Below are 16586 nucleotides of genomic sequence, written 5' to 3' on the forward strand. Positions count from 1 at the left end.
TGTGATGATGTTGAAGATGTGGATAATGATGATAATTATCTGTGTGATGGTGATAAACATGTTGATGCTAATGACGTGTGCATTGATGATGTGTATGACAGGGCTGATGATACTGACAATGATGAGTGTGATGATGACGACGTGTGATGATGACGTGTGATGATGACGACGTGTGATGATGACAATGTGTGTGTAATTATGATGACGATGTATGATGACGATGTGTGTTGATGACGACGTGTGTGATGACGATGTGTGTGTAATGATGTGTGATAATGATGTGTGATTATGATGTGTATAACAATACTAATGATGAGGCTGATGGTGGTGTAATTGTTTTGATGATGCGGATGTGTGGGATGATATGTTTGATAATGTGCGTGATGATGATGATGTTGAGTGTGATTACACGTGTAATGATGATGATTATGCATATGACGATGTTATTTATGTGCGGCGTGATGATGATGATAATGTTGTACCAGTCTACTATCGTTATGATGTGTCGTGATGATAATGTGTGTTAGGTGGACGATGATGTATATGACGCTGCTGCTGCTGCTGATGATGATGCTGATCCGTGTAATGACTACGTGTATGGTAGTGCTGATGGTGCTGATGATGATGCTGATGATGATGCTGATGATCTGTGTAATGATTACGTGTATGGCATTGCTAATGGTGCTGATGATGATGCTGATGATGATGCTGATGATCTGTGTAATGATTACGTGTATGGCAGTGCTGCTGCTGATGATAATTATGGTGCTGATGATGATGCTGATGATGATCTGTGTAATGATTACGTGTATGGCAATGCTGATGGTGATGATGATGCTGATGATCTGTGAAATGATTACGTGTATGGCAGTGCTGATGGTGCTGATGATGGTGATAATGATGCTGATGATGATGCTGATGATCTGTGTCATGATTACGTGTATGGCAGTGCTGCTGCTGATGATGATCGTTCTGATGAGGATGATGATGACACTGGTTGTGTGTTCACGCCGCAGAGGCAGCGTGCGTTCGTTTTTCCGGATCGAATCCGTCGACTCCGACATTCGACTCCGCTGCGAGAGACAGCGCCCAGGCATCGTTGACACACACACGGTGGGCTCTGCGCTGAGACGGAGAGAGCGCGAGAGAGAGAGAGACGGGAGAGACAGAGGAGGAGCAGGAGAGAGATAGACACGGGAGAGACACAGGAGCGGGAGAGACAGTGAGAGAGACGGGAGAGACAGTGAGAGAGACGGGAGAGGCAGAGGAACGGGGGAGATAGAGGAGAGGGAGAGAGACGGGGGAGGAGGGAGAAAATAACGAGACACTGGAAGAGATCGGAGACGGGGGGATAAGGAGTAAAAGGGAGAGAGAGAGGAGAGAGGAGACGGGAGGAGGAGGGAGAGAGACGGGAGGAGGAGGAGGGAGCTGCGCTAAGAGCGAGAGGAGCGCTCTGCAGGAGCGATGCATGAAAAGGTGAGTGGTGGTGGTGAGTGGTGGTGGTGAGTGGTGGTGGTGGTGAGTGGTGGTGGTGAGTGGTGTTGGTAAGGAGCTGTCTTGCTCTCCCCGATCTCTCCCCGCGTCTCCCGGTCCTCCCTTTCCCGACATCTCCCCCCCCCCACCCCTTCTCAGTGTCTCCCCTCTATGCAGTCTGCACGCATCTCGGCGCTGCCGTGTGCGTGGCTGTGTGTGGGGGGGAGCGGTGGCGTAGCGGTTAGCGCGCTGCGCTACGAACCCGGCGACCCGAGTTCGATTTCCGCCCACGGTCAAACACCCGGCGACGATCGCCTGAACCGATCCTGGGCCTCCCCGCAGGTCGAACCAGAGGTGCGGTGTGGAGTGAACATCGCCACCGGGGAGACAAAGGCGGCGCTGGCCACCCACACCTCGTGCGCCGTGCCGGCCTTCATAGGTGCTCGCTAACAGCACTTGCCACAACAGTCTGTTGAAGGCTATACGGGGGACCTTTGTCTTTGTGCCCCCCCCCCCCCCTTCTCTAGACGCTGTGTGCCGGGCTCCCCCTGCTGCTGCTGCTGGTCGCATCGCGACTTCCTCTCGAGTCCCGCGCGCTGAAGCTGCGGGGGGGCGCGGGGGGGGCCGCTCCCCCACCCCGACCTCGCCTACCCCGGGAAATTCCACGACGTGCGGCGCCCCAACCTCCCTGCCCCCCCCCTCGTCCCTGCTTTCCCCCCCCCCTTCGTCCTTGCTCCCCCCCCCATCTCGTCTGTGCACCCCCTGGTTCCTTCACCCCCTCGTTCCTGCATTCCCTCGTCCCTGCCCCCCCCCCCTCGTTGCAGCACACCCTCCCCCATACTCCGCACCCTCCCTGCCCCCCCCCCTCGTGCCTGCACCACCACACTATTCTTGCCCCTACCCCCCCTCCCACTTCACGCTCTCCCAGCTCGCCCCATTCTCCACGCTCTCCTTACTCCCCCTATTATCTCCGCTCTCCGTGCCCACCCGAGCCCATGACCCTCGCTCTCAAATCTCCCTTACTCCCCTCTCCACTATCGTTGCTCTCCCTGATCAGCCTCCCTCTCGCTCCCCACTCTCCCAAGGTCCTCTACTCGATCTTCTCTCTCTCTCTCTGCCCCCCCTCCCCTCCCCCTGCTCTCTGCTCCTCGCCACGCGTCCTGCTCTCCACGCTGCTTGATCTCAGCTTCTACTACTACTCCTCCCTCCCCCACCCTGCCGCGTCTCTTCTCTGTCTGTTCCCTGACGTCTCCCTCTTTCCTCGCCCCCCACCCTCCCCCCCCGGCGTCTCCTCGTCTGCCCCGCATCTCCCTCGCTGTTCTTTCCTGGCGCATGCCGGGAAAGAATACGATTGCACGGCCTTGTCTACATCACCCGGCTTTGTGCGCGCACACGCACCGCGCACGCACCGCGCACACGCATCGTGTACACACGAGGCGACGAGCACACGTGACGGTCTGAACGGTACACGAGGGGGTGGGTGGGTGGGTGACCAGCACCATGCCACACTCCCACACTCACAGGTGCACAGACTCACACACATCTCACGCACGTGAACACACTCACACTCTCACAAGTATACAGACACACATCTCCATGTACACACACTCAGCTTGCGTGTGCGCAGTTACGGAGTGACATTGACAGTGCTGGTGCTGGGCATGAACAGATACGCGGTTACCTCGGGCCCCAGAAAGCTCAAGGGGTACAATATTCAGGGGAAGTATGTAGGGGTTGAACCCAAACATCCGATTTTAATTCGGATCCGGCTGATGTATATGTGGGAGGGAGGGAGGGGGGTGGTGGGGGGGTATATGTAACTTTCCATCAGACCAAATCATGATTGCGAACTTTGACATTGTAATCATGTTTACTGTAATTAAGTCTGTTGAGTTAACTAACCCACACGTATGCCGAAAATAGCGATTGTACGTAAGTGGCTTAACGCGGGGTGAGAGTGCGTCCATTGGGCGAGGTAATCCACCCACGTGCATCCGCCCTCCCCACATCACTCCCTTTGCTCTCCTGTTATCTCCCTTCTGAGATAAGAATTCTCTTCCTCTGACCTTGTCTGAATGCATCTCTGCCATCCGTCTCTTCCTGGCTACATCGCTATTTCCTCTCGTCCGTATCGTCGATTCATCTCTCGCCTGTCGCGCTCTCATGCCTCATTTGAATTCTGCCACAACTGCCACCATCGCCGCTACCACCGCCATCAGTAACCACAACCGCCACCACTATCAGATGCACCAACAAAATCGACAACACCACCACCGTAACCAGCCACCACTACAACTACAACCATCGCCGCCACCACCACCGCCACTACCATTAGCAAATGTATGTCTTGAGTAAGACCTCGCCCCCACTAAAGAAGAGGCATCGCAATACTTTACAGTATAAATTAAACTCAGGTAGTCCACCAGTACCACAAGTGCCATAGCCAACATCCTAACAACAACCACCACCACCATCCCCGCAGCTTCCGTCTGCTTGCCTCGCTGCTTCTGTTCGTTCGGCCGCAGCTTCGGCTCAGCACCACGGACAGCAGCCGTGTTCTTCCCCGCGGCGCCTCGCCAGCCGTGGACGCTACTTGCTGTACTGCTCGCCTCGTGGCCACCGAGGGCGCAGTAACAGCGAGCAGTACGCTGATGCGTTGTGTGCAGCGGACCTTGAAAGCGTTTATTAACCATGGGTGGAAAAAACCTGATTTTTCCAGCGGCAGGCATCGGGTTTTTTTATTTAATACAATTAAACCCGATTTCGGGGAATTAAAACCTGGTTTATTGAATACGAAACTCTGATCCAAGGCTTAGGCTGCTTCCTCGTCGGTGCTGCTATCGTACTCGGGGGGGCCGTCGGGCACGGGGTAGTCGTAGAATGCGGCGGGCAGGTTGGTCTTGATGAACACGAGGAGCTTCTCCTCCACAATTGTGGGCGCCAGTGAGTTCCTTCGCTTGGAATGGATGAAGCCCATCGTTGAGAAGTTCCGCTCGGATGCCGAAATTAGAACCAATTAAACCGGATTTTTCCCAATCTCAGATGATCGGGTTTAATATAAAAAAACAATTAAACCCGATTGTAAAAAACCCGACTGTGCCACCCTTGTTATTAACCGATACGGCTTTAAAAGGGCTCAGCCCACGTGACTTACAGGAACTAATCCGTCTACGTATTCCATCAAGGCCCTTAAGGTTTTTACTGATCTCCAACTGCTTAGCACTGCCAGGTCGAGGAGGTGCTGTTTTTGGTGACCGGGCTTTTCTCAGCGTGGCACCCAAACTATGGAACGCCTTGCCACGTGAAAACAGGCAACCGGAGTCAGGATATATTTTTAAAGTCTGCTTTGAAAAACCCCACTTCTTTAAAGTGGCCTTGCCTCTTGAGTTCGGTCGGTTACCCCTGGGTAGAGGTCGCAACCGGGTACCCGATACCCGGCTACCCGTACCCGGCCGGGTACAGGTACGGGTACCCGTTTGCGACCCTGGTGCGGCCGGGTACGGGTACGGGTAGGCCGTGAGTCACTGGTGAGTAACCGTTTGTCACTCATTTCCCAACGTCGTGTCTCTTCTCACAATTCAAGTTCCTAGAATCAACCCACCCGCGCCTGCAACATGGCTTCATCCCAGAGGTCGCAATCGGGTACCCGTACCCTATCCGATACCCGGCCGGGAACGGGTAGCCGGGTATCGGGTAGGGTACGGGTACGAGTACCTGTTTGCGACCCTGGTGCGGCCGGGTACGGGTACGGGTAAGGAATCAAAACCCGTTTGCGACCTCTGCCCCTGGGTTCTGTTTTGGTTTTCTGCTTTTCATGCGTTGCGCACGGGAATCCGAGGACGGAATGCGCAATTATCCGTTTTAATTATCATTATCATTACCTCCTCGTCTGCGTGGTGATTTTTTTTAATTGGTCCGGCGAGCAGGAAACTCGCGTTACGTAAAAAATAAACCCCCGATAGGAATTGGACACACATCCCAAAGTAGTAGGCGCCTCTTGAAAACGAGCCTTGAGACTCCGATGAGCATTGGGCGGTGACGTTGCAAGCGACCAGCGACTGCTTTACCCGTGACGCACCAGGGCAAGCGGAGTCGAGTCACGGAGTGAAACGAGTCTCGTGACTCGTTTCCAGGAGGACGCTGCCGAGTTTTTTTTAAGCGAGGTGTCTCGATTGCGATGTAGATTCCACTTGAGCGATTCGCGCGTAGTTGAGGGAAATTTGGCAAACGTGGACCATGACTCCGGCACACAATGGCCTGCTCTTGCGAATGGCGTCACTGGATCTTTGACTGTGAAGGAGACGGGTGCCTGGTGGTGGTAGTCGTAGGATTCGTATGGTTAATACACGCCGCAGTATTCATCAGGGCGGCCGCTGTATTCGAACCGTCAAAAACCTCGAGTGAGGAGGGCGACGCGCTCAAGAGGGGACGACCGCCGCTGGAGATGGAGCCGTGATATCAGGAGCGGCGTGGATTGTAGTGACTGATGGCGACGTCTTCGGGAGATCTTCATCCAGTATGGGCCTTGAAAATGTGTGATTTTGATTGCAATGGTAATTGGACAGTGATTTTGTGTGATTCCTCTAACCCAACCCCCCACCCCTCCCCCCCCACGCTGTACGCTACCCAGGAGGTTGAGGTTGGTGTATAATTTATTCCTTGCTTTTACTGCACATGTCTTACAATTAAGACATCCAATTATACACTCAATGAGACGCAACATGCCGCGCCTCCGTTGAGCACGGTTTGCTACGTGCGGTGCGGAAGAAGTTGACGATACGTACATGAGTAGGCATCAAAATAGACAACCGATTAATTAGGCATCCAATTAGACACGTAATCAGATACCCAATTAAGATTCGTCACACGGATTACCAAGTCACACGCGTCCTGTGTGTGTGTGTGTGTAACTGTAGCTGCGTGTGTGTGTGTAACTGTGGTTGCGTGTGTGTGTGTGTGTAACTGTGGCTGCGTGTGTGTGTGTGTGTAACTGTGGCTGCGTGTGTGTGTGTGTGTAACTGTGGTTGCGTGTGTGTGTAACTGTGGCTGCGTGTGTGTGTGCGTAGTGGTTCGACTCGAATCCGATTCGCGCTCACGGTCAATACTGGTGACCTGTTTACCTGAACGGGTCCTGAGCCGCCCCTAGGTCGACTCAGCCTCAAATGAGTATCTGGCGCAATGTGCAAACATTAGCACTGGCGAGACAAAGGCGGCCCCCTTGTGTGCCGTGCCGGCCTTCATAGGTGCTCGCTACCAGCACTTGCCCCAACAGTCTGTTGAGGCTATACGGGGAGGAGAAGGTGGGATCTTTATCTTTGTGTCTCTGCGTGCGTGCGTGCGAAGGACGATTCCTTCAAGTCTTGGGACCAGACGAAGGCTCAAGGGGCCTCCGGTGAGACGCGGGGTCGATTCCCTTTGCGGGTGCCTCTCTGTGCGCAGTTTGCACCACCTTATACCCCCTCTTCTGAACGAGTTTCCTCCGGCTTCTCCGCTCTTCCTGCCATAGTTCGTAACGTGCATTGCAACGTGCATTGTAACGTGCATTGTAACGTGCATTGTAACGTGCATTGTAACGTGCATTGCAACGTGCATTGCAACGTGCATTGCAACGTGCATTGCAACGTGCAATGCGCAAACGTCAACGATGCGGAAACAATCCGTGGCTGTGACTGTTTGTGAATGTATGGCACGTGGTGATTGTAGAGCAACGGCTTTGTGCGTAACGATGCCTTCCGACTGTAGTGTGACTGTGTGTGACCACGCCTGTGTGACTGTGACCATAGTGTGACTGTGTGTGTGAGTGTGTGTGCCTGTTGTGGGGAGCGGTGGTGCGACGGTTAGCGCGCTGCGCTACGAACCATGGCGACCCGGGTTCGATTCCCGCTCACAACCAACACCAGTATCTGAACTTGTCCTAGGCCTCGCCTAGGTCGACTCAGCCTCAACATTACTACCTGGGTGCGATGTGTAAACATCGCCACTGGGGAGACAAAGGCGGCCGGGCGTGGCGCTGGCCACCCCCCCCCCCCTCGTGTGCTGTCCCGCCCTTCATAGGTGCTCGCTCACAGCGCTTGCCCCTACAGTCTGTGAAGGCTGTATGGGTGATCTTTATCTTTGTCTTTGTGACTGTGCCCGTGACTGTGCCCGTGAGTACAGCCGGCTGGGACCCGTGTCGGGACATGCGCTGCGGGCTATATGGGGGGTCTCTGTCTTGTCTGTCACTATGGCTGTGTGTGACTATGACTGTGTGTGGCTGTGTGTGACTGTGTGTGACTGTGTGTGGCTGTGGCTGTGTGTGACTGTGTGTGACTGTGTGTGATTGTGTGTGACTGACTGTGTGACTGTGTGTGACTGTGACTGTGTGTGACTGTGACTGTGTGTTACTGTGTGTGACTGTGTGTGGCTGTGTGTGACTGTGTGTGACTGTGTGTGACTGTGACTGTGTGTGACTGTGTGTGACTGCAGGCGGCTGGGACCCGTGTCGTGACGTGCGCTGCGGGCCGCACCGGCGCTGCGTGCGACGGGGCCGCGACGCGGCCACGTGCGTCGCGGCCCCGGAGCCACGGCGTGGCGGTGGCGGCGGGTAGGGGCACCGCACACGGACACCGCACGCTGACACCGCACACCACACACTGACACACACACACTGACACCACACACACCACACACTGACACACACACACTGACACCGCACACCACACACTGACACACACACACTGACACCACACACACCACACACTGACACACACACACTGACACCACACACACACTGACACTGCACACTGACACTGCACGCTGACACACACACTGACACACACACACAGAGACACCACACACCACACACACACACACACTCTGACACACACACAGAAACCACACACTGACACCACACACAGACACCACACACACTGACACCACACACACTGACACCACACACACTGACACCACACACACACAGACACCACACACACTGACACCACACACACACAGACACCACACACACCACACACTGACACTGCACACTGACACCACACACACACAGACACCACACACACTGACACCACACACACTGACACCACACACTGACACCACACACACACAGACACCACACACACCACACACTGACACTGCACACTGACACCGCACACCACACACTGACACTGCACACTGACACACACACAGACACCACACAAACACAGATACCACACACACCACACACACACAGATACCACACACACACTGACACACACACACACAGACACCGCACACTGACACCACACACACTGACACACACACACCACACACACCACACACACACAGATACCACACACACACAGACACCACACACACACTGACACCACACGCTGACACTGCACACTGACACACACACTGACACCACACACAGACACCACAGACACCACACACACACACACCACACACACACACACAGACACCACACACAGACACCACACACTGACACCACCCTCGCAGTGAGAACACAGTGACACTTCAGATGATATTGCTGATGATGACGATGACGACGATTGCGGTCTGTGTGCCCTCAGCGGCAAGCACGGTGCCACTAAGAGACCGGCCGAGGGAGTGGGGCAGGGAGGGGGGGCCCCTGGGCGCAAGCAGTGCCCCCCATGCCCCCACGGACCCCGAGACCCCGTCTGTGCCTCCGACGGGCACTCCTACTCCTCCAAGGTGCTCTCCTCCCCAGGGCACGGTTTGCACGGGGGGGGGGCGGGGGGGTCATTTGCTATGTCCCCGTGTCACCCCCCCCCCCCACGCCCCCCACCGTGTGTCCCCGTGACCCCGTATCCCCGTGTGACCCGTGACCCCATATCCCGTGTGTCCACGTGACCCCATATCCCGTGTGACCCGTGACCCCATATCCCCGCATCCCCGTGACCCCATATCCCCGTGTGTCCACGTGACCCCATATCCCGTGTGTCCACGTGACCCCATATCCCTGTGTGTCCACGTGACCCCATATCCCCGTGTGTCCACGTGACCCCATATCCCGTGTGTCCACGTGACCCCATATCCCCGTGTGTCCACGTGACCCCATATCCCGTGTGTCCACGTGACCCCATATCCCCGTGTGTCCACGTGACCCCATATCCCCGTGTGACCCGTGACCCCGTATCCCCGTGTGTCCACGTGACCCCGTATCCCGTGTGTCCACGTGACCCCATATCCCCGTGTGACCCGTGACCCCATATCCCGTGTGACCCGTGACCCCATATCCCCGTGTGTCCACGTGACCCCATATCCCGTGTGACCCGTGACCCCATATCCCCGCATCCCCGTGACCCCATATCCCCGTGTGTCCCCGTGACCCCGTATCCCCGTGTGACCCGTGACCCCATATCCCGTGTGTCCACGTGACCCCATATCCCGTGTGACCCGTGACCCCATATCCCCGCATCCCCGTGACCCCATATCCCCGTGTGTCCACGTGACCCCGTATCCCCGTGTGACCCGTGACCCCATATCCCATGTGTCCACGTGACCCCATATCCCGTGTGACCCGTGACCCCATATCCCCGCATCCCCGTGACCCCATATCCCCGTGTGTCCACGTGACCCCATATCCCGTGTGTCCACGTGACCCCATATCCCGTGTGTCCACGTGACCCATATATCCCCGTGTGACCCGTGACCCCGTATCCCCGTGTGTCCACGTGACCCCGTATCCCGTGTGTCCACGTGACCCCATATCCCCGTGTGACCCGTGACCCCATATCCCGTGTGACCCGTGACCCCATATCCCCGTGTGTCCACGTGACCCCATATCCCGTGTGACCCGTGACCCCATATCCCCGCATCCCCGTGACCCCATATCCCCGTGTGTCCACGTGACCCCATATCCCGTGTGTCCCCGTGACCGCGTGACCCCGTGACCCCGTGTCCGCGCAGTGCAAGATGCAGCACCAGGCGTGCCTGGCGGGGAAGCGTCTCGCGATGCGCTGCCCCGGACGGTGTCCGTGTGTCCCCGCGTCCGACAGCACCAAGGACATCACACACGATGGTGAGGGGGCACCTCCTCACCGCCGCTCACATCTTCATTCCTCACCTCCTCACCGTTACACACCTCGTCCCTCATCCCTCACCGCCTTACCCATGCAGCCCTCACACCCTCTCGCCTTCCTCACCTCGTTACCCCACGCCTCAGCACACCTCACCTCCTTACACAGAGACCCACAGACTCACCACACAGATTTGACACACAGAGACCCATAGACTCGCCACACAGAGACCCATAGACTCATCACACAGAGACCCATAGACTCATCACACAGAGACCCATGACATAGAGACCCATAGACTCATCACGTAGAGACCCATAGACTCATCACACAGAGACCCATAAACTCATCACACAGAGACCCATCACACAGAGACCCATAGACTCATCACACAGAGACCCATGACACAGAGACCCATAGACACATCACACAGAGACCCATAGACTCATCACACAGAGACCCATAGACACATCACACAGAGACCCATAGACTCATCACACAGAGACACATAGAGTCATTACACAGAGACACATAGACTCATCACGCAGAGACCCAGACTCATCACACAGAGACCCATAGACTCATCACACGGAGACCCATAGACTCATCACACAGAGACACATAGACTCATCACACAGAGACACATAGACTCATCACACAGAGACACATAGACTCATCACATAGAAACCCATAGACTCATCACACAGAGACACATAGAGTCATTACACAGAGACACATAGACTCATCACGCAGAGACCCAGACTCATCACACAGAGACCCGTAGACTCATCACACGGAGACCCATAGACTCATCACACAGAGACCCATAGACTCACCACACAGAGACACATAGACTCATCACACAGGGACCCATAGACTCATCACACAGAGACACATAGACTAATCACACAGAGACACATAGACTCACGCGGATTCGGGGTAGGTGGGCCATGGATGCAATCTTGCCCCCTGTTTGAGACCCCCAACATTGATATTTTATGATGTACCAGAGACGATACATTGAACGTTTCTAAATGTTGTTCGTGTTGTGGCCCCGTTTAAAGAGTTTATATTTATTTCAGGACTGCTACCCCGACCCCCTCTTTGGGAACGTTTAACATCCACCACTGCCCCTCGTGCCCCCCCCCACATCCCCCTTCCCTCCTTGTGCCCCCCCCCCTCCCCCCACAGAGGTGTGTACGCAGGAGGACCTCCTGGACGTCTCGGGCCGTCTCAAGGACTGGTTCGGAGTTCTCTACGGGGACGGGCGCGCGGCGCGCGGGGCCGTGCCCGCCGCGGACCCCGGGGGTCCCGGGGGTCCCGGGGGTGCCGGGGGTGCCGCCACCGCCGCCCCTCCGCCCTGCGCGGGCCCCGTGGGTTGGATGTTCGAGCGGCTGGACGGCAACGCGGACCGGCGCCTGGACGCGGCCGAGCTGAGCGGCATCTACCAGGACAAGTACGAGCACTGCATCCGGCCCTTCCTGCGCTCCTGCGCCTCGCCCGGAGAGCGCGCAGAGCTGCAGGCGGCGCAGTGGTGCTCCTGCTACCAGCGGCCCAGTGAGTGCAGGGGGGGGGGCGGGGGGGTAGGGGGGTGGGGGGGAGCGGTGGTGCAGCGGTTAGCGCTACGCTGCGCTATGAACACGAGTTCGATTCCCGCTCACGGCCAACACCCAGTGACGATTATCTGAACCGGTCCCGGGCCTCCCCTAGGTCGACTCAGCCTCAAATGAGTACCTGGTGAGATGTGTAAACATTGCCACTAGGGAGACAAAGGCGGTCGGGCGTGGTGCTGGCCATCCATCCCCTTGTGTACCGTTCCGGCCTTCATAGGTGCTCGCTAACAGCACTTGCCCCTACAGTCTGTTAAGGCTATACGGGGGATCTTTGGATCTTTGTTGAACTTCGGTCGTGGCCTCGAGGTGCACATAGCCTGGCACAAGCGTTGTGGTGACGTCACCACCACTTCGTGGCGAACGGCGGTTGTTGTTGAACTTCTTTCGCGCCGTGTGTAGCCAACCGTGCTAATTGGAGGTGCGGGAGGAAGGAGGTGGGGACCTGGGGTGGGGGGAGAGGGGAGGGCTGGGGGGTTGGTGTCGGTCAACCTCGTCAAGCCTCACCTCATCACTCGTCTCATCACTCGTCTCATCGTCTCCTGAACTGTGCAGATCGTACCGGGGCGAGATCCTGAGAGGTTTTGCGGCGGCTTTGGGAGGGAGTCCTTTGTTTGGCAGTGGATTGATCGTGGCTGACGACGATGACGATGGTGATGGTGGTGATGATGATGATGATGTCGAGTAACGTTCTGGCCTGGACAGAGGGACTTGGAGGCAGGGGGGGGGGGGGTCCGTGTTGAGGAGCTCGCACATTGGCGGTGTGACCATGACGGGGATCACGAACCCGTCTGTGTAGCCCTGTGGGTGGTGTCCACGTGCCGCCCGTGTCGGGGTTCCCACGGGGACACGTGGACACGTGGACATGAAAACACGGGGACACGCGGACACGCGGACACATACAGATATGGAGACACACGGATATGAGGGCAGCTGGAGTTGAACAGGAAGTCTCATAGATCGTCATCTTCATCACCAGCACTGTCATCACCACAATCGTTGTCACCACCACCGTCATTGTAATCACCGACACCACCACCACCATCATCATTACCATCATCACCATCACGACCTTCGCCATCGTCTCTCTGCAGAGCCCCCGTGTCTGGCCGAAGTGGAGCGCCTCCAGCAGGAGCAGCCTGGACAGACGCTGCTGGGTAAGGGGAGTGCTCCACGCGGCAGCTGCTGGTGGTGGTGGTGATGGTGGTGGTGGTGATGGTGGTAGTGATGGTGGTGATGGTGGTAGTGATGGTGGTAGTGATGGTGGTAAAGGTGGTGGTAAAGGTGGTGGTGGTGATGGTGGTGATAATGGTGGCGGCGGTGGTGGTGGTAAAGGTGGTAGTGATGGTGGTGGTGATGGTGGTGATAGTGGTGGCGGCGGTGGTAAAGGTGGTGGTGATGGTGGTGGCACTCGTGGTGGCGTGCGACTGTGTGTGGTGGTGAGTGTGGTGGTGAGTGTGGTGGTGAGTAAGTGTGGTGGTGAGTGTGGTGGTGAGTGTGGTGGTGAGTGTGGTGGTGAGTGTGGTGGTGAGTGTGGTGATGAGTGTGGTGGTGAGTGTAGTGGTGAGTGTGGTGGTGAGTAGTGGTGGTAAGTGTAGTGGTGAGTGTGGTGGTGAGTAGTGGCGGTGAGTGGTGGTGGTGAGTGTGGTGGTGAGTGTGGTGGTGAGTGCGGCGGTGAGTGGTGGTGGTGAGTGCGACGGTGAGTGCGGCGGTGAGTGGTGGTGGTGGTGCAAAACCCACCCCCCTCGCGTGCCGTGTCGGCCTTCACCGGTTGCCACTCACTAGCAGCACTTGCTCCAACAGTCTGTTAAGGCTGGCCGGGGGACCTTTGTCTTTGCTTTGCACGTGCGTTGTGCGCGTGCAGTGCTGCACACCCCGAGCTGCGACGAGGATGGCTACTACCGCCCGGCGCAGTGCGCTGGCGCCACGGCGCGCCTCTGCTGGTGCGTGGACCGCTTCGGCCAGGAGGTGGTGGGGTCACGCACACACGGAACCCCAGACTGCGGTGAGCACCCCCCCCCCACTCACCCCCCCCCCCCCCACTCACCCCCACACCCCCCCCCCACTCACCCCCACACCCCCCACACTCACCCCCACACCCCCCCCCCCACTCACCCCCCCACCCCCACCCCCACGCCACCCCCTCCCCTACCCCCACCCCAACACCCCCCACTTACCCCCACACCCTCCCCCCCACTTGGAGTCGCGGCGCCAGGTTCACCGTGACCCCAGTGATCTCCGTTATCCTGCGACCCCACGACCCTGCTCAGTTTAATTTCTGTGTCGAGTTTGTCGTCCTTCCCCCGCACCTCCGATTAGCACAGTTGGCTCCGTACGGTGCGAAAGAAGTCCAACACGCACACACAAACCCGTGACCCCGTGACCCCGTGACCCCGCTCAGACGGCGATGCGTCCGGAGACTGGGGCAGCGCCGGCACCCAGATCTGGCCCACGGGAGGCGGGGACGACGATGACCAGGAGGAGGACGAGGTGGACGACGATGCGGCGGCGGGCGCTACGAAGAGGGGGGACGAGGAGCACGGGGATGACGAGGACGAGGAGGAGGAGGACCTGGAGGCGGGCGACGAGGGGGGGTACATCTGGTAGGGTCGTGGAGTCGACGGCCTCCTCCATGCAGGTGGCCCTGGCACGCAGCTCCCGATGTCACCCATCCCGGCAGAGCTCCAGAGTTCGGGGGAAAAACGAACCGTCGATTATAAAACCCCGATGAGAATTTATTCCACACTTAGAGATGTCATATGATACCCCCCCCCCACCACCACCGCCACCCCCGTACACCAAAGCACCGAGGTCTATCATCCAAACCGTGCGGTAGCCGAAGATCGAGGTTCAACTCAACGTCGGTACTTACGAACGAGTTAGATTTCAGAGGTCTGTTCGAAAGTAGATTTGTTCGTAAGTCCAACTTTACTCCTGTCGATTCCAAACACGTTGCATGGAGTGTATACCACACACGGGGAATGGTTATAAAAGTTGTATAATCTCCTGTAGATGTAGATGCCACTGGTTCTTCACGTTCTGCAGATGTCGATGCCACTGGTTCTTCACGTTCTGCAGATGTAGATGCCACTGGTTCTTCATGTTCTGCAGATGTAGATGCCACTGGTTCTTCACGTTCTGCAGATGTAGATGCCACTGGTTCTTCATGTTCTGCAGATGTAGATGCCACTGGTTCTTCACATTCTGCAGATGTAGATGCCACTGGTTCTTCACGTTCTGCAGATGTAGATGCCACTGGTTCTTCACATTCTGCAGATGTCGATGCCACTGGTTCTTCACATTCTGCAGATGTAGATGCCACTGGTTCTTCACGTTCTACAAAAGTAGATGCCATTGGTTCTTCACATTCTGCAGATGTAGATGCCACTGGTTCTTCACGTTCTGCAGATGTAGATGCCACTGGTTCTTCAGGTTCTACAGATGTAGATGCCACTGGTTCTTCACGTTCTGCAGATGTAGATGCCACTGGTTCTTCACATTCTGCAGATGTAGATGCCACTGGTTCTTCACATTCTGCAGATGTAGATGCCACTGGTTCTTCACGTTCTACAAAAGTAGATGCCATTGGTTATTCACATTCTGCAGATGTAGATGCCACTGGTTCTTCACGTTCTGCAGATGTAGATGCCACTGGTTCTTCAGGTTCTACAGATGTAGATGCCACTGGCTCTTCACATTCTGCAGATGTAGATGCCACTGGTTCTTCACATTCTGCAGATGTAGCTGCCACTGGTTCTTCACGTTCTGCAGATGTAGATGCCACTGGTTCTTCACGTTCTGCAGATGTAGATGCCACCACCGCCATCTATTGCGCGATGGTTGAACTTACGACTCTTGGTCCGAACAGGCAACTTGGACATACGGACCAGGTTTGGTTGTGTCTCTCAAGTTCGTAAGTCGAATGTTCGTAAGTAGAGGCGTTCCTATACAAGCCAATTCCTGCCACCCGAACGCAGATGCTGATTCCCAGACCGTCCCACCGAGTCAGTATCCGACAGGGTGGTAGCTCTAACCACACCAACTTGGTTGCATGCAACCGACTCGTTTGTACGTGGACGTCTCTGCAACCGGTTGCGAGCAATTGTGCAACCCTGGTTGCTAATCTCGGTCGAGCAGTGGTTCTCTTCACCTTTCCTGCAGCCTTGCACCCTTTTGGCTCTCAACCGTCAAAACATTTATAATGTTAATAAACACGTAGGTTTCGTGAAAACCAAGTAGTTGTATTGACGTGCCCATGTTTAATTTGCGTTTCGATGATTTAACTGAAAACTGCGGTCGATACTCCACTCTCAGGCGTCGATCCGAAGTCACGCGATTCGTTGTCACGCGCTGCCCTGATTGGTCTTTAAGATCTTGACGTGGGGGGGAGGGGGGTGGAGCTAACCAGAAAGGGGCGGGCCCAAACACTTAAGCCACGCCCAGACACGTGCACAACTACTCGCTCAGA

General features: G+C 56.3%; 1 protein-coding gene across 1 annotated transcript; it reads left to right on the forward strand.

Moving 5' to 3' along the window:
• Positions 1 to 1085: 1085 nt before the first annotated feature.
• Positions 1086 to 16353, forward strand: LOC144732081 (testican-2-like). The gene is given in 12 exon segments (XM_078613341.1): positions 1086 to 1476; positions 2001 to 2090; positions 2092 to 2142; positions 6104 to 6112; positions 6817 to 6865; positions 7939 to 8056; positions 9039 to 9180; positions 10399 to 10510; positions 11700 to 12065; positions 13213 to 13275; positions 13983 to 14123; positions 14520 to 16353. Coding segments are annotated over 12 exon segments (1359 nt in total). The 5' UTR covers positions 1086 to 1464; the 3' UTR covers positions 14726 to 16353.
• The last annotated feature ends 233 nt before the right edge of the window (positions 16354 to 16586 follow it).

The sequence above is a fragment of the Lampetra planeri genome, chromosome 41 (assembly GCF_965212315.1).
Source record: "Lampetra planeri chromosome 41, kcLamPlan1.2.h2, whole genome shotgun sequence".
Taxonomy (NCBI): Eukaryota; Metazoa; Chordata; class Hyperoartia; order Petromyzontiformes; family Petromyzontidae; genus Lampetra; species Lampetra planeri.